A 19,264-nucleotide genomic window follows, 5' to 3' on the forward strand; every position below is an offset into this window, starting at 1 on the left:
TATTTCAATTCATTCTAATAGCTTCTCTAACCTTGATTCATGACTTGATTTCATAGTCTTTCGAGTTATCTGAGTTCTAATTGAACTGATGCTACATAAACAGGGATCTGGAGACGTATACTCCCAATTCAAAGTCCACACAGTGCTGATAGGTATTTCTTACATGGCACAATTTTAAGAATGATACATGAGGTTTGGATGACTAAGAATTAAGGTGAATATTGTTTCTAAACAATCAAAATGGTGCTTGACGTATAAAACCCGACCCAATATAGTGCATACCATCAACTTTAATGCAACTTTCGTTTAATATGTGAGGGTAAATTCGTCAACTTCTTTTTCCTGTCATTCCAACATTATAGACCACTTAAAGGTTAAAACTCACTTTAGCTAGATTTCGTCAAAACCCTTTTTGGGGCTGCTACGTTTTCCATGCTTTAAGGTTAAAGCTCACTTGAGTTAGATTTTGTTGGCATGTAAACTAAATGTTATGGTGACATTTCTTATGTTTAACTTTCTTATGAATTTAGCAAATGCCATGCTTTTGTGTAACAACTTATTGTTTTTAATTTTGAACAATGTCAAATGCCAATTAATGTTTAATATATGTGTGTTCCCATAATGTTTTTTTTTGGTAAATCATGTTCCCAGCTTTTGACTTTGATTTATTTTACACATTTTGTTTTGGTTTAGTTGCTATATTATTATGCCCAATAAAATGGCCGGTTCAATTGACACATAGCCTCACACTCCTTAGTGAATTGGAACAGCGAAAGCTACAAACGTTGTCGAGATCTAGAGGCGCTAAGAGAGAAACGGCTATATCGACAGCTTGATGTGGCGGTGGCGATGGCTTTTTTGCCTTCATCAAGGTGTAGGTGGTGCAACAGCTAGGCTAGAAATCAAAGACCATGTCTGCAGGTCTACAAATGCAAATCTAATCGCGACAAAGTTCCCCAAGCTTGCGGCGCATGTGGTGTCTTGTATCCTATTCTGGACGTCGACGCGTTCGACGACGAGGTGGTGGTGTCGTCGACGAGGCTTCGTAGTGGCAGAGTCATCGACGATCCCCGTTGCTAGCGTCAAGTGTAGAACAAGATAGAGAGAGAGAGAGAGAGAGAGAGAGAGAGAGAGAGAGAGAGAGAGAGAGAGAGAGAGAGAGAGAGAGAGAGAGAGAGAGAGAGAGAGAGAGAGAGAGAATTGGGACTGTGAGGGAGTGAGGGAATTGGGAACGTGGGTTGGGAATTATGAGTGTAATGTAGTCTTTTGTCTAAAATTTGTTGAACTGGTCTATAGGTTTTGAAATGAGCAGATTTTGAACTTTTTTTGTTCATTTGGTCAAAACTCTTATTATGAAATCTATTATCATAACCATAAGTTTAAACTTTCATTCGTCAACTAATAATGGAGTGTCATGCATATTAAAAATAATATATTTGTAATTAAGTTAAATTATTTGGATCAGAATTTTTTTTTTCAGGGTGGTTTAAAGACGGATCCGTATCCAATTTGATTTTAACTGGATCGAATCAGTTTTTTTCTTTTTTCAACCCAAATAATTCGGATCTGTTATCTAATTAAGAAAATCTTAATAGATCATATCAGTTTTCAAGCAAATAGTCTTTTGCCCGGCCCTAATTAAAATCAGACATAAAAAATAGGCATCTCTGCGGGACCCAACACTTATATATCAACGGTAGGAGATTAATTTTCACCGTACTAAACTAGACCTGACACAAGAGAACAGTTCTGGTTAAGAAGATTTATAAGTTACGCACACCGAGCTATTTGACATTTTGCGAGAGCCGAATAAACAAAGATCCGATCATTAATTTGGGAAATTAGGGCTAGGGCTTGAGGAATTGAAATCGGAGATGGCCGGTGGATTGATGAAGTTTCTGAAACCCAAGAGTCGTCCTCACGTCGTGGATGTTCAGGCCGCCGCCTTGTGGGGTGTCGCCGCCGGCACCACGGCAATTTGGGTCGTTCAGGTTAGTAAAGCTCTCATCTTTTTTGGTCTTTCAGATCTGTATCTTTTTGGGTTTTCGTTTTTTGATAAAATTTTGGATCTTTATGCCCAAGTTGGATTGTATATGGTGTTAACGCTAAGAATTGAGTTGCGGATTTTGGGATGTGTTTCTGGGGTTGCGAATTATTTGTGGTTGAGTTTAAATAGAAATTGATTAGGAGGAAGGCTAAGCTGCAGGTTACAATTTGTATTGAATAATGCACTTGTTACTAATTGAGTAGTTTCTCTGTTGCTGAGACTTTGAATTGGGTTTATGATTATATTGGGGTCTTGAAATAAAATGATGAATGTCACCGATTGTAGCTTGTATAATCATATTATTGGGGCCTCTGTTGTGGTTAAATAAACTCAATAACTTAAATCTGTTCATCCATATCCTGTACCGATAGTCGGATATAATAGGTTGCTGTATAGGTTCACTGGTTGGCAAAGGAAGCCCATTCTGTTGATGCACCTGTGTGGATAGGGACTTATATAAGAGTTGATTAGGGCCTGATATATGATCACTAATCTGAGTGCAATTGTTGGTTGCATGGTTCAATATGGAAAACAAAGATCTAGTGCAAAAATAAATTATGATTTTGGGGAGTTCTTTTCGTAGAAGATGTAATGGTGACTTTTATAGTAGGGTGCTTGGGCCACCAAAACTGTTTAAGGGGGGTGTATTCAATTCAGATTTTAAAAGATTCTGATTGACTTTTTATAATCTATGGAATTGGCAAATTCCATGGAATGTTTTAATTCTATATAGAGTTAAGCAGATTCTAATAGATTTATTTATGTGGACTTATAAAGTCTATAGATTGTTATAATAACAAGAAATAAATAAATTAACACTATCAACACAAACAATATAGAAAAAATAAATTTCTGAGTCAAAACGAAATACTTTATATAAAGTCATATGCAACTACTTTTAAAATCAATATAGCTATCCAACTCCATATAAGAATTCATTAAACCGATTAATTAAAGGTACGAAATTGAAGAAATTCATTAGAATGCAGCATATTCTCCCATTTCATTATCATCATTAACCTCTTGATTCTCACCATCCATGTGTTCCTCATTATTCTCATTGTCTTGATCGTCTTCATTTTCATCATCATCATTTCTTGGCCTATCATCCCACATAGCATCGGCAATAGTAGTTCTCCAAGCATTAGCTTCCGCTCTTTGTTGTCGTTGGCTTTGAGAAAGCAATTCAAGATTTTCATCTTCCATGTCAAGAAATGGTGAAGATTGATCATCTTCTTGTTCACTTGGAAATTCATCGGAGCGACATTCTTTTCTAAGAAAGTTGTGTAGTCCGGCACAAGCTAACACTAACTCCGCTTGTGTCAAAAATTGGAATGGAGGTGCGGTTTTGAAAATTGTAAACCGCGATTTAAAGATACCAAATATTCTTTCAATCACATTCCTCAATGATGCATGGCGGAGATTGAATAACTCACTAGCATTTCTCGGGTGACGACCTTGACCACCAAAATCTTTTAAATGGTATCGTACACCGCGTAATGGAGACAAAAATTGGTGTCGATTAGCAAATCCACAATCCACAAGAAAAAATTTACCTAAAAGTATAATTATTTATTATTAGCATGACGACATAATGAAAATAATTTTTTTAAAAGTTGATATATATATATATATATATATATAATTACCGTGAGGGACTTCAAGTCCATTTCTTCTTGATAATGCATCATTTAGCAATTTTGAATCATGTGCCGAACCTTCCCACCCACTAAGCACATACATGAATTCCAAATCGAAGTTGCATGCTGCCAAAACGTTTTGAGATTGAATTCCATGACGGTTCCGATAGCTACTTACTTCTCGGCCCTTCACCATGGCAGGAATATGAGTTCCATCAATAGCACCAATACAATCCTAAAATAATAAAATTCAAACAATTTGTATAGGTCATATGGGGAAAAATATATAAAAATAAATAGGTTCTACTCATGCTTTAACTTAAAAAAAAATCATACCTTAAAATAAGGGTAGAATCTTGTACTTTCCCTAATTTTAGAGGGCACACCTCCGGACTTGACCATCATCTGTGGTGCTATTGTGTTTAAAGCCTTCAAGGTTCTGTGGAAGTTTTGACTAGTAGTGAAGTGTGAGCAACCAAACCTTTGACGAACATTACAATAGCGATCATTGTGGCCTACAATAATCAAGAATGTAGCCACCATTTCTTCGACACAGATATACCTTGTGTCTTCCAAAAGAGTACTCTGTCTAATGATGTCACACAACTTTAGAAACACATCCGGATACATTCTATGCAACTCCCGAAAACTTTGTGGGTCTCCCTTTAGCATATCTTGTATAAAATAATATCCCGTCCGAGTAACTGGTTGTCGTTTAAGAGATGGTTCAATACGTTGATGAATCATAATCATGTTCTCTTTTAATAAGATGATTACTGCTTGAAATGCCGTCAATAAGTACTTAACTGTTTCATATATCTCTTCTTCCATTTCCTCTTCCATTTTTTCATCCATTTCTTCTTCATCAATTTCTTCCTCCCATATATCATCCATTCCTAAACCTTATTCCTGCATTGAGAAACAAATAAATAAAGACAATGCAAAACTTGCAATAACAATAGATCACAAAAAGATGATATTTTGACCTTCTATGCCATAATTCCTACTCATATTCTAGAAGATTTAGGATTCCAATGTAAAACCCTTTTATAGGTAAATAATATATAAATACAGCTACAATCTCACAAAATTTCAGAGTTTATGGTCTTCTAAGAAAAGAGATATAGTCCTCTAAAGTGAACTGAAAAATCTGGCAGAAAGCTGATATTTCTTACCCTCTATCATTCATATTAATAGTCCGGATGATTTAGGACTCAAAATACAAAACCATTTTACAAATAAATAATAGACACATACAGCTACAATCCCACATAATTTCAGAGTTTATGGTCTTCTAAGGAAAGAGATATGGTCCTTTAAAGGGGACTAAAAAATCTGGCAGAAAGCTGATATTTCTGACCCTCTATCATTCATATTAATAGTCCGAACGATTTAGGACTCAAAACATATTCATTTCAAAACACTTTATGAAGAAAATATAAATATAAATACATATTCATTTCAAAATACTTTATGAAGAAAATATGAATATAAGGAGAATGAAACATAACATAAATTGAAGGTAATAGCATAAATGCAATCTCAATAGTCATACAATAGTTCAAACCATAGGTAGTCATAATAATTTTAAAGATCACCTAATTCAAAATAAACATAACATAGCAAAGACATGACTTATAAAAAGTCATACAAATTCAAACAAACATAACCAAAGGTACTCATCATAACTCCAAAGAACTATTGCTCTTGCATCTTGCGGAATATCCAGTTTGCTCGCTGTGTAGAAGTCATCTTCAAGAAGCCATCCTTTTTTGTTTTGGTGTTAAGCAAGCCAAACGCCATTAAACAAGTATCTTCATCCAAATTTGGAATCTCCATGATGACATCCCAAGTTGTATATCCTCTCTCCATTTCTCTTTTCTCTAATAGACTTTCTCTTTTCTCCAAAAGGCTGTAAACTCCTTCGAAAGTGGTCGTGAGTTTATTAAGTTGTTCCATAATGCCACCTTGAGAGATGTTTCCACTTGAGCTAGAACTTCCTTCATACTCAGCTCTACCTCTTTTGTTTTTGTTTCTTCTATGCTTGGGAACCTCTAAAACTTCAGGACATCCTAGAGGTGATGAAGAGCGTAATGTTGGATCATTTTGAGTTGGCCTCACAAACACTTCATTCTCAACATCATACTCAAAGTTATCTATGCTTATATCTCCTCTCTCACCAACGTCTAATGTCGTTGCATCAGTAACATTATTACCTAACCCAATTGAGTTTTTTCCAACAGCAACACCATTCCCAATAGCCAATTCCAAGTCTTCATAATCAGGAAATGATCCATAGCGGAAATGAGAATAGGTAGGGTGAGCCTAGAGAAAGAAAAATTCAAGGTAATTATTAAAGTTGCACTATGCACAAGAGTTCAGTTTGTTATTCTAAAGAAATAAATTGTACTGTATTTTTTTTTTAAAAGCTCACCTTTATGTAATCTTCCCATACTTCATCTGATGCAGTGAACTTCTTTGTATTTGAGTCAAACCCAAAACCAGAGCTGAATCGGAAAAGAGTATTATAAGCAGACCAACATTTTTTAAACCATTTCAATCGGCTTTGGTAATTGTTGTAGGTCTTATGACACCCAAGTTTGTTGTTAAGAGCAGGAAGTATCATTTCTTCTACTGTTTGCTTGGTAAAAATTCCACTATTGTCACGCCATCCCCGAGTGGCACCATCAACCATGAGTTCTAACAATGCATTGCTCTCTTCCTTAGTCCACTGTTCATAAGTTCCCTTTTTTTTTGACATCTTGTTGAGTATCACCCATGGTAATATGACTAGTTTATATACAGTAAATTTTTTATTAGTTTATATATACTACAATGTATTCATGCTCAAAACAAATGATATGAAAAAAGAAAAACCAAGCATGTATTTGTTTTTATATTTAAGAGACCAAATGTTACAGAGGAGAAGATTATGATACTATGATCAAACACCAAACAAAGAGTGCAATGTATAAATAAGATAGAGCTTGTGAACATTTATTAAAGACTTAAACAATACCCTGTAGCCAAAAAATCATAGCTTGAGACAATAACAAGCATTGATACAAGTAGGCATATATATATATATATATATATATAGCTTGTGTATATAAAGGAACACAAGTTATATTGGAGTATGCTCTATTTGTCTAAGCACGCCGATCTAATATATGTCAAACCTAATTGAAAACCCCTTAGGAAATATTACATGAGAAGCAAAAAGGGGATGAAATTCTTGTGTATCAAGATTGACTTCATGCAGGTTAGGGTAAATGAGCAAGGCATATGTCCCAGAACTAGGGTAAGTAAATTGGTGGAAAAAAGAGTCTCTTTGTACCCACGGCTCCTTCAAATTCATGAAAAAAAATAATACATTTGATTACAAAGATAAGACTTTTTGCCACATAAAACTTGAATCATAATCATTACCAAGTTAAAGTAAATGACTACATGATGATCACCATCTTCTACCTTATATATATAACCATTTTAATCACTATGAGCTATATTGCTTTATGACTTTTCAATCCGGAAGAAGTCGAAAGATAGAATGCAATTATATATATATATATATATATATAATGTTACTACTTCTCTCATAATCATGTACTAGTTCTCTCACGATCAAAAGATCAAAATTTTGTCATATTACAAACACAGATTATCTATTCCAACATAAGAAATAAAGTAAAAGATCTAATTCACAATTCTCATAATCAATAAATATGAAACGAGCTAGATAACAAAAAAGAATATATAATGAGAAAGAGCAAGTACCAATTGGTTATCAGAGAAAGGAGAAACGTTGAGGTCACCGTCTGTCAAGGTCAGTTCATCTTCTCCTCTTGATGTTGATGTTTCATCTTCGAAGTGAAGAAATAGAATACGTCAAAATCTCTTGTGGTGTGGCAAGATTTCTTTAGGGTTTTGGTATTTATAGTAAGCACTAAACAATCCTACAAAATCAATGAGATAATAGAGTCTTTGAAAGTCTACTAACTTTTGAATATCATGGGAATTTGATGGATATTTTTAAATCCTAATTGAATACCAACAGACTTTTAAGGACTTTTGAAAATCTGAATTGAATACCTATAGACTTTTGAAATACAAAAAAATCTCATAGAATCTTAATTGAATACACCCCCCTAAATTACGTTTGGTGTTTTAGGACTTGTCATTTGGCTTTTGGTCGATTGTTTGTGTTTCTGTGAGTGGCAGTTAGTTTGAAGTTCAACAATCTATCAGGCTGTTTAGCCTGTGAATGCTATTGAATTACAACCACGATTGCTCACACACAAAATATGCCTGTGTTCCTTTTATGAGACCCAAGGAAGAATTTTGACAATGCAACAAAGGTTATGATTTTATTACTCCCCTGGTTGTGCTATTTTGCTCTGATCGTTGCTTGTACTTCTATAGAATTCATGTGTATATGTATATTAATGGTACATTATCTTTTGATGTTAGTAATCTAACAAGAGAATCTGATATACTGTAATTCTACGAATCTTTTGCAGCCATTCAACTGGATAAAGAAGACCTTTTTCGAGACTCCAGAACCAGAAAAGTGAAGAGAATGGAAGCGTTGTGTTCGAACTTTTTGGATTTTGTTTTTGGTATGAGAAAGCCACTGTAATACTCTTTTGCTGTGACTACATTTTAAGAGTTTATGGGAATAATTTATGCATTTTCGTACTGGTATTCGCGGTTAATCACACACCATGAAAGCCTTTCTTTCAACAATTTCTGGAGTACTGCTGCCTTCTTACTGTTAATTTCCTCAACTTATTTTCGTGGGAATTTGATCATTGCACCATCTACCGTATAGAAGGCTTCTCGACCATGAAGGCCCTCATTGTCGTCATACATTTGATAATGTAATTCTACATCTTTGTATTTTCGCTTCAACATAAAAGTTTTCAAAATTTGATCTCCGAGTGTACAAATGCTAGTACAATTTCCTTAACCATAACTCATAAAAGTAAAGTTCTGTTCTTTTGCTCAAGGGGATAAAATCTAGAGTCGGAATCAAAATTGGGAGGTACAGTACATAACTGAGTTAACAACTACAGTCAAAAGTAGAGCTCTGTTCTTTTGCTTATACGTTATACCGGGTAAAAATCCAAAAACAGTCAAAAGTAAAAACGGAGTAAGAAGCGGTAAAACGAAAAGAGGTAAAAGTAAAAAAAATCAAGAAAAACGAGAGAGGAATAAAGCGCGCACCAACCTCTGACAACCAGAAAAACTGTCGATCGGTGGTTGGGGAAAAAAGGGAAAGGGCGCGTAGTTCCACGCGCCAAATCCAATCACAAAAGGGAAAGCCCCTAAAAAATCTGAAACCCTAATTGAGAAAGAGAGAAATAGTCCGGTGTGATGCTATCTTTTAGCACACGTGCGACGACGCCAGCCGTCCGATCCAATCCCCCGACGACGATAAATAATCACCCGCCCCCTAATTTATCGCTTCTTCTTTCTTTTCTCCTCCAAAACTGGTGAGAAATTCTCGGAGCCACTGTGACGCACACTCGTGGTTTTTTTAAGTCTCCTCCCGATCTCCTTCTCCGTTTGGGCTTCAATTTCTTCAACATTCGAATTCGCTGTGTGCAATTTGATTTACGGATTTTGAGAAAATTTGGGAGGGGCCATGGAGAAGGAGTTGTTGGAGGTGTTTGATGACGTCACGAAAGCCGCCGACGCCGCGAAATCGTGCGACGGTGGCGCCGAGGAGAGTCAGTGCCTGGAGGCTCTGGACCGCCTCAAGAATTTCCCCGTCTCTTATCAGCTCCTCGTTTCAACCCAAGTATGTCTCTCTTTTTCTTATTTTTCGATTTTAGTTTATAATCTTGTATATTTTTGGAGTTGGAAGTTGTGATTGGTTTTAGGGTTTGATGTGTGTTCAAGTTTTGTTTTTTGCCCAATTTTGATTTCTGGGAGACTAATTTATTGTACGGACTATAAATTGGATCTGGGATTTTTTTCATGGTTGAAAGGTCACATTTTTTTTGTTTGGCCTGGAGCTAGATTAAGTAGCAAACACACTTGTGTTTCAGTTCATGGTGTTCTGTTATGTTTTGTGTTGCTGATCTTATTGTCAACACTGTATGCAATTTTGAGTTACTAGAGAGGAATTTTCGTGTCAAAATCGAAGCTTTCTGTCAAGATGTCACCTTTTTCTGTTACTAGTTTGATGTTTCGCCTCGTGTTTGAGTTGTATATATAAATTAAAGCAATTTTCTGTTATGTGGTTGATGAATGTGGTTAGTTTGTAATGTTGCATTGTTCTTGTTTTGTTGAGAAATAGGATTTGAGAGTTGTTCTGAGCTTTGAATTTTAAATGTTTTTCAGGTTGGGAAGCGTCTTAAGAATCTGACGAAGCATCCCAGGAAGAAAATCCAGAGCTTTGCGCTTGGCCTGATGGAGGTGTGGAAAAAGATTGTCATCGACGAAACATCGAAAAATGATGTGAAGAATGGCAGGTATGAGAGGAAAGACTCTCTAAAGCGTGAGGCTTCGAATCTGAATAGTCCCAGGGCTGAGAAGGTTCAGAAATTGGGAGCTGCGAAGGTGGAGAAGGTCCCCAAGGCTGAACAGGGTGATGCTAAACCAAGCCCTGAGAAAGCATATAGTTCGGAAAGTGGGACAACGGATTGTAAGGTTGAAAATCATAATGTTGTCAAGACTGAGAAAGCTCCCTCAGCGGGTAATGTCAAGGTTGAACAGGAAACCAGAGAAGTGAAGAAACCTGTTTCTGGTCCCCCAAAGTTGGCAACGATACCAAAGACTAATGATCAAGCAAGGGACAGAATTAGGGGATTCCTGCATGAGGCTTTGTCCAAGGTCTACCAGGATTCTGTGAATGATGGGAGATTTGTGGATCTAGTGAATGCATGCGATCCTATTAGAGTTGCTGTTACAGTGGAGTCTGTGTTGTTTGAGAGCTGGGGTGGTTCCAACGGGTCCCAGAAGGCTAAGTATCGGTCACTAATATTTAACCTGAAGGACCAAAAGAACCCAGATTTTCGTAGAAAAGTTCTTCTTGGATATATCAAGGCAGAGAGGCTTGTCGACATGTCCACAACTGAAATGGCTAGTGATGAGAGGCAATCAGAAAATAAGAAGTTCGAAGAAAAGGCACTGTTTGAATGTGAGGTTGGAGGTCCACCAAAAGCCACAACTGATCAATTCAAATGTGGTCGATGTGGGAAACGCAAGACCACCTACTACCAGATGCAGACTCGGAGTGCTGATGAACCTATGACAACATATGTAACATGTGTAAACTGCGATAACCGTTGGAAGTTCTGTTAGAGTGAGTACTGTAGGAGCTCTGGCCATTTTGTTGCCAAATCGACTTTGTAAGTTAAGAGTCTTTAGCTTCTCTCTCACTCTGGTTGTGCAATAGCATTTAGGGCAGTCTATAATGGGATGGTTCCCATTTCAGTATTGCCATATGTAGGATTTTTTAAATCCTTGTTTTATTATTCTTCTAGTCTTAGTTAACCATAATTTGTTTGGGCAAGGTTAATGAATTGTTGAACCGTTTATTTCATATTTTATTGGCATATGTTTCCTGCTTAGTGTGAATGTTATTCCAGGGATTGTGACATATTCATCCACCCTGCAATGTATTACAGTTGATGATTGATCTTTAGTCGGGGGTGATGCTACTAAACAAAGGAGGTAGATTCTTTGCCTTCTCACTTTCTTTCAAATAAGTTCTATATCAATAAAGGTTCCACACTTTGGAAAAAGAACATCTTTGATTCATTGGATAGGATAATACATAAGGAAGGAATATCACGTCACAATTTGCTTAGAGTTAAGACTTGTACATTACTCACTACTAGTACTCTCTTTAAGAGCTTGGAAAACCCTGTTAACTTTTGTAGAAGATTTGAGCCCTCCTGTTGTAGTCGTTTGGTTCTTTGCCTTCATCTTCACCCATGATTGCTTCCCTTTCCAAACACTCCAACACCTTCACGGCTCCTCCGCTGCCCTCTCCACACTTGTTACTCAGCTTTTCCACTCCCAACCACTCTGCTCCATCTCGGCCACCAATTCGGTTTCTATCTCGTTCCCTAGCTCTGTTGAACAACCCTTGTTTGCGCATCCTACTACAACTGTTCTTTTAGGGTCACACACTTCTTGCTGCCTTAAGCTCGATGCCGTAGTTCTCAATCCCCAACATGTTCCCAATACATTCCGACAAGGGCTGAAGATTTGGCATGGTAGAGATGAAGGGTGTTTGGTTATGCGGAAAGGGTCAGAAGAGCACAAGTATCGCACGTTCTTGTGACACACAGAAACTTCCATGGTTATGGTTTGTGTTAAACTGGTGGATGCATTATCATCTATACATCAGGTTTGCATGATGAAGAGTTTGAAGGCGACATTGTCCTCGGTGCTTCACGTGTCCATGTATAACACGTGAGAGTGGAGGAAGGCACGTGTAGGATCATCGGCCAACGTAGGTAGGTACGAGTCTCTAAACTAGGTTGGCACGTCGCCACCAGTTCATGCTTTGTCATAGTTGATTATTCTTTTAGTCCATCCACAGTTTCCTGGTTTAGCTTGAATGAGAATGTCAGTATGAACAGAGAAAGGGACCGATATTATCTGGTCTCATAATCTCATCGACAATGATATTAAGGAAATTCATGAAGAATGAACCTGTTGGCTGTTGCCATGGAGATGTATGTAGCGAAAGAACAATAATCAGAACACGTAGCCAAACCACTGCCGGCCCGGTCTAAAAAAGCATAATGAACCGGGATTCTGGATGTGGCCGTACCCTAACCTCAGCTGATGAGAATGGCGATATCGGTTTCCAGCTTCAGCAGAACTTAACCTTAATGAGGACCTCATCAAGGAGGCATACATCTTGTTTTTATGTCCTTGTTTATCATCATTTTCCTGCCAATTTCTTTATTGTATCCGTTGTTTTAATGTGTCTATACTTTGGTAGTTTGGTTAGCTCGCCTTCGGTGTATGGCTCTTTGTTATAAGCTGAACCCGTATAGATAAGAACAATTTCTGCATTGCTCCTCCAGTGAAATCTTTTAAAACAACTTGCTTTGTGCATCTATAAATAAGTTTGGTTGTTTTCTTTTTTGTGCTCTGCATGGCTTTCTTTCTCCTTGCTGCGAGATTTCCTTATTCGATCTAGTTTTGTTTTGAAGAACTAGATAGATGAGTAAAAAGTGGGGATGAAAAATCAATCAGTAAAGATGTGAGATTGTGGACACATAAGAATTGTTTGCTTAAGCTTATGCTTAGATTCTAAAGGTGTCCATTCTAGTGATTCTACTTATAAATATGAAAAGTTAGACACTGTCTCCATTCCCCTATATTTTAATGACCGTGAAGTGGCCTTGTTATGACTTGCCTGACTCTGATGTAGTGTACATTTGATCATGAACAACCATTCAATCCCCTTCTCACACTTGCTCTCTGATCTTGTGTAGATGGCTGCTGCTTCATCTCTCTCATCTGGTGGCCACTGGAACTATGATGTGTTCCTCAGTTTTAGAGGTCAGGACACACGAAAAATCTTTGTAGGTCATCTCCACAAAGCTCTTGATCTGAAAGGAATCAACGCATTCATAGACTCTGAAGATCTCTGCATAGGCAACGACCTGTCAGAGTTGTTCAGGACTATTGAAGACTCTAGGCTCTCTATCATTGTTTTCTCCCAAAACTATGCTTCTTCCACATGGTGCTTGAAAGAACTGGTTAAAATACTTGAATGCGCGGCAACGAAGAAGCAGTCCGGTTGTACCCATTTTCTATGAAGTAGATCCATCTGATATCCGCAGACTGAAGGGGAGCTTTGCCGAGGCTTTTACTAAACATGAGCAGAATTCTAATGCTAACATCAAAGAGGTGAATAGGTGGAAGAGTGCTCTAACTGAAGTGAGCAATCTATCCGGCTGGGATTCACGCCATTACAGGTAATGCTTCTTCACACTCTTCTCTAATTTGTTTTTTATTTTTTAAGTTTTTTATTGACACTTTTTAGTTTATAACTAATTTTTGGGATATATGTTCAAGCTTTGATTATGACTAGATGGAAGAAAAAACTTGAATGGAAAAGCTGTGAACATAAAGCCATCTAAACTTTCATTATTTATCAATGAGCAGACTGATTTATTACTTCATCCATCTGCAAGTCCATAGTAATTTGTATTTTGCTACAATTGGAGTATGCTGAAACGATCTGTCGGTTTACTTCACCTCAGCCTGACTTTAATCAGTTTGAAGTATTCTTAACTATTCTTCAGCTACCATATTCATTTTTTCCCCTAATTTTACGTACACGAGTGAGTAGTGACTAGTCAATTTATAGGTGCACACGAATGGCTTGATAAGTTGACGACAATAAGAAATTAGATATATATAAGCAAATGAAAGATGAAGTAACACTATAGGATTGGTCTTTTCACATTAAGTTAATGACACCAAACAGATTCATATGTGTTAACAGTAATGATACTGGGCCTCGCTCTTCCTCTTTTCAATATAATTGTTCAATTATGGCAGGGATGATGCTAAGTTTATCGAAACAATTGTAGAAGATATTTCTGAAAAATTGGTCCACATCTCCTCCAATAAAGTCAATGACTTGGTTGGAATGAATTCCCACATCGAGAAAATGTGTGAACTATTATGTCTAGGTGAGGATGGTGTTCGTATTGTTGGCGTTTATGGAATGCCTGGTATAGGAAAAACAACCATTGCTAGAGCTATTTATGACGAAATTGGTGCTCAATTTGAACACTTTTGCTTTCTTGAAAAAATCAAGGATGGTTTCAAGAATAGTGGTGCAATACACATGCAGGAAGAAATTCTATCTAGAATCTTTGAGAAAAGAGTGCGCTGTCGAGGCAGTTTGAGTAAAGGATCCAAGATGATTATGGAAAGATTGAGTATGAAAAAAGTTCTGCTTGTTCTTGATGATGTAGAAAACTTTGCACAAATTGAAGCATTACTTGGAAAACAGTATTCATTTGGTGGTGGAAGTGTAATCATTGTAACCACTAGAGATATGCAGTCACTTAGTGGAGTCCATGCGAGATATAGTCCCAAGTTTCTAAGTGATGAAGAAGCTCTTGAGCTCTTCAAGCAGTATGCCTTCAGAACAAAACAATCTACAAGAGAGTATGATGCTCTCTCAAGGCATGCTGTAGAGTATGCTCAAGGTCTGCCGCTAGCACTCAAAATTTTGGGAGCTTTTCTAGATAACAAAAGTATACATGAGTGGGAAGATGAGCTAGAGAAAATAAAGGAAATTCCACACAGAAATTCTGGGAGTGCTTAGAACAAGTTATGATGGCCTGGATCCTTCTCAAAGGACATATTCCTAGATATTGCATGCTTCTTTAGAGGAATGGACAGATGCTATGTAATCAAAATCATGGAAAGTTGTGGCTTCTATTCCCATACTGGATTGCGGGTGCTAATTGATAGAGCTCTTGTAACTGTCTCAGATGACAATAGACTGGAAATGCATGATTCGATAAAGGATATGGGTTGGGAGATTGTCCGCCAACAATCTATTAAAGATCCTGGGAAGCGCAGTAGGTTGTGGATTTATGAAGATGTTGCTCATGTTTTAACTCAAAATATGGTGAGACATACATATGTGACCTCTAGCTTTATCTGAAGTTTACAGCTACTTCATGTACTTAAATTTCATTGTTGTCTTTCCAGGCTGCAGATACAGTTGAAGGCATAATGCTAGACTCGTCAAAGTCAAAAGACGTCTACATAGATGCTGAAGCTTTTGTTAGAATGACGAAACTTAGACATCTCAGAATTGGTTATAGCCACTCCATAGACTTGAATGCAAAAGAATTCCAATCGAAGCACCAATTAAGAGGTGAGTGTAAACAACATGTGCGTGGGGATGTAAAATTTCTTTCTAATGACTTGAGGTATCTCATGTGGTATGGATTCCCCCTGAAGTCTTTGTCAGCCTATTTTCTCCCTAAGAGCCTGGTTGACCTTGACATGCATTGTAGCCATATTGAAGAACTTTGGAAGGAAGTCAAGGTACAATAATTATTTTCATATATTTACAATGGTAGTTAAAATTTCAGATCATGTAAATGATCTTTATTGAATAAGTTTCTGGTTGTTCTAACATGCAGCCTTTCAAAAAGTTGAAATTCATCATTTTGAGTTATTCTCATTACCTTACCACAACTCCAGACTTCACTGAGGCAACAAACGTGGAAACTCTAATTCTTGAAGGTTGTTCCAGTTTATTTAATGTTAACCCATCCATTTCAGCACTTAAAAAACTTGTATTCTTGTGCCTAAGAGGATGCAAAGAACTAAGGAGTCTTCCAAGCAGCATTTGTTTGAAGTCTCTAAAAACTCTTGATCTTTCTGGCTGCTCAAGTCTTGTAAAGTTCCCAGAGATTTCAGGAACTATGGAGGACCTATCAGAAATTTATCTGAATGAGACTGCTATTGAAGAACTGCCCTCATCAATTGAACTAGGTCAAGGGCTTGTGTTATTAGTTATTACATTTGAGAAACTGTAAAAGCCTCTGCCAGCTTCCAGACAACATATGTAATTTGGTATATCTTAAGGATCTCACTCTCTCTGGATGCTCAAAGCTTTATTATTTGCCTGAGAACTTGGGGAATTTAAAATCCTTGGTGTGCCTTGAAGTACAAGGAAGTGGTATTCGAGAACTCCCAGTTTCTATCTTTTGCTTGAAAAGGGTGAAAACACTCATGTGGTGGATGTAATGAGATGAAAATACCCTTTTTATCATGGTCATTATTGATCAAAAAATACTGTAATTACTCAGGTATGCTACATCTTGATCTAAGTGATAGCAATCTGTGGGAACTATCAGATGGTATTGCTCAATTGTCTTCATTGAAAATCTTAGAGCTGCGTGGAACTAACTTGGAAAGCTTACCTGGGACTATGAATCAACTTTGCTGTTTGACGCGTCTTGGATTGGAAGCTTGCAAGAGATTGAAGGCAGTACCTGAGCTTCCATCGAGTATAAGTTACATAGTTGCTCATGACTGCAGCGCCTTGGAAACCGTTGCAAAACCAAATATTGTGTGCTCTATGAATCTTTGTTTCACATTTTCTAATTGCCTCCAACTGGTACATACAAGTCTATTCAGAGATATTGTGGAAAGTTATTCTCATTACCAGGTACTGATCTTTCACTCAGAACAACTGATTCATATACCCGCATGAATGATAGTTGATTAACCATCATTTCTTTCTTGTCAGGGTAATTATCAACGTCCACTTTCCTTTAATATGTCTCTTCCAGGAAATGAAATTCCTGATTGGTTCAATTATCAAAGTAGGGGGTTTTTAGCAACTGTACAGCTACCGCCAAATTGGTTTGATAATAAGTTCTTGGGGTTCTGATGATGATGCAGATGCATCATCTGCTCTATGTTATTGTGGGTTAAAAGGAAATCATGGTTCTTACAGTTTCTATTTTACTTTGCTGGATTGGGGTTTCTCTACTGACAGAATCCTTGAGTCAGATCATATGTTCCTGGCCTATGTGCCTTGGTCTGAATATCGCTGCACTGAAGATGGAAAGCCGGTCATATTTTACCGAGGCCACATTTGAGGTTGTACTAGAAAGTAGAGTTGACAGACATGGTTCTGGGACAGTAGTAAATCACCACTGCGTCACAAGTTGCGGAATTCGTTTCTTTCATGGTAGTTACATGGAAGAACAAATTCTAAGCATCAGTGGTACCAAATCTCATCATGACTGCTGTGACATCGTTTCGGTCAGTAAGAAAGGAAAAGAGGGGGATGCAGTGCAGTTGCAAGAGTCTCTGGCGGACTGCAGCTCTACCCGCGAGAGCAATAAGTGGCCTGGTTTGCAGTTGCAGGATCAGAGGCATTTATACAAGCGAAGGTCAATTACTAGTTTTTTCCTCACTATTATTGATCATAGATAGTGGACGCTATTTTTATATCGTTCATTGTTTGGATGTTTTGTGTTCTTGAATTGCAGAAAGATTTCGGAATCATGGAGATTTCTTTCATCTAGTACTGATGATGGTCAATCTTGGAAGAAATATGGCCAGAAGGAAATCCTCAATGCTCAATATCCAAGGTTTGTGCTTTATTCTCCAATAAATGGAAGTTGAAAGAGAATATTTGTTATATTTTTTTAATAAATATTCGTTTTATTTAGCATTTAGGAATTTGCGTCTGTCACTTAATGCTAAAGTACAAACAAATAGGGAGGAAATTGATAATGGCTAGGAAATTTATTTAGCCTAAATCCCCAATTCACAAAATCACAAATCATTTTTAGTGAGATGGAGCCGTCAATTATTCACTCGATCTGTTCATTCCATTTAAAGAAATAAAAAAATCAAAGGAAAAAAATTTCATGAGACCCTGCAAAAGTTTCACCTAAGGAATTAACTTTATAACTTATGATGCTTGTGATGTCAAACTATACCGACCAATGAAATTTGCAGTATTATGATGATAAAATTTTCTAACCAGAGACCGAGATAAACTTGAGTCAAGTTGAAACCATAATACTGATAATAGTGACCCCTGACTACTAGTTGGTTTAAGATTCATAATTCTCCTGTACGAGGATACAAGTTAATTTGTGATTGTTTTCTAACATCTCAATTAGCATTTGAACAATTTGATATATTGCGTGGCGAATCGGACACGATATGCGATTCGATTTGGTTGCAGGGCTTACTTCAGATGTACACACAAGTATGATCAAGTCCAACAAAGCCAAGACACGCCAAAGATGTACGAAGTCGCCTATAATGGACACCACACGTGCAAAGACATAATCAAGGATCAAAAGTTGATTATGGGTGCTGATACCCGGGACGACTTTGTATTTGATTGGGGAGTTGAGTTACAGCATGTGGACTCTGCATCCGAGTTTCAAGATTTTGATTATATGAACTTTCTGAACTGTATATGGACTTCTGAACTGAGTTAGGAGGTACATGAATTTTAGATTTGGACTTGGCAGACGTTGGTACCAGGATTTAAGAAGCCTTAACTCAAGTTGTAGTCATGTCTCTGATTCCATGGCGCCTATGGGAGGAAGAAGAGTGATCGAGGGAAGTCTGAGAACAACATTGGTTAATTCGAGGGTGTATATATCTATCATGGTGTGGTTATGTACTTATGCATTGGCCATTTCCAGCAGAAGAGGCAGGCCAATATATATCTTTGCTAATGTGTGATCGTGTGGTATATAGCCACTAACTGAGAACTGCATTGGTGACAGTGTGTTGAATCCAGGGTTGTGTTTAAACTTTAAAATAGGCTTCAATGGATTGGATTCTTCAAAGGACAAATTGCTAGTTATTGTATGCTATTGTAGAGGAATATATATGCAGCGCCATGACCAAAATTCTGGAAAGGTGTGGCCTTTTCCGGTAGTCATTAGTTCATTACGAGTAATTTGATTTAAATTCTCGTAACCACGTCCCATAATAGGAAGGAATTTGCATGATTTTGCTTTCCAAAAAAAAAAAAAAAACCTGTCATCAATCTAGTAAATGAAAAATTACCTCAACGGTA

The 19,264-nt window shown here is 37.2% G+C and overlaps 4 protein-coding genes across 4 annotated transcripts; 2 read left to right on the top strand and 2 right to left on the bottom strand.

The window, feature by feature from the left end:
* Positions 1–2,816: 2,816 nt before the first annotated feature.
* LOC126801712 (uncharacterized) lies at positions 2,817–3,883 on the bottom strand. Its single transcript, XM_050529153.1, has 2 exons — positions 3,726–3,883; positions 2,817–3,602 (listed from the first exon to the last, which is right to left on the bottom strand). Exons 1-2 carry the CDS (start codon positions 3,881–3,883, stop codon positions 3,026–3,028), a joined length of 735 nt encoding a protein of 244 aa, XP_050385110.1. The 3' UTR covers positions 2,817–3,025.
* Positions 3,884–5,385: 1,502 nt separating this feature from the next.
* On the bottom strand, positions 5,386–8,197 carry LOC126801710 (uncharacterized protein At2g29880-like). Its single transcript, XM_050529151.1, is given in 3 exon segments — positions 5,386–6,012; positions 6,122–6,427; positions 6,429–8,197. Coding segments are annotated over 3 exon segments (972 nt in total). The 5' UTR covers positions 6,468–8,197.
* Positions 8,198–9,155: 958 nt separating this feature from the next.
* On the top strand, positions 9,156–11,259 carry LOC126801700 (transcription elongation factor TFIIS). The gene is made up of 2 exons (XM_050529135.1): positions 9,156–9,490; positions 10,036–11,259. The coding sequence occupies exons 1-2, from the start codon at positions 9,335–9,337 to the stop codon at positions 10,996–10,998; spliced, it is 1,119 nt and encodes a 372-aa protein (XP_050385092.1). The 5' UTR covers positions 9,156–9,334; the 3' UTR covers positions 10,999–11,259.
* Positions 11,260–13,097: 1,838 nt separating this feature from the next.
* On the top strand, positions 13,098–17,517 carry LOC126803784 (disease resistance protein RPV1-like). The gene is given in 9 exon segments (XM_050531522.1): positions 13,098–13,439; positions 13,441–13,640; positions 14,230–14,988; positions 14,990–15,027; positions 15,030–15,316; positions 15,400–15,741; positions 15,840–16,205; positions 16,454–16,873; positions 16,955–17,517. Coding segments are annotated over 9 exon segments (2,841 nt in total). The 5' UTR covers positions 13,098–13,154; the 3' UTR covers positions 17,099–17,517.
* Positions 17,518–19,264: the final 1,747 nt, after the last annotated feature.

Source organism: Argentina anserina, chromosome 7, assembly GCF_933775445.1.
Source record: "Argentina anserina chromosome 7, drPotAnse1.1, whole genome shotgun sequence".
NCBI lineage: Eukaryota > Viridiplantae > Streptophyta > Magnoliopsida > Rosales > Rosaceae > Argentina > Argentina anserina.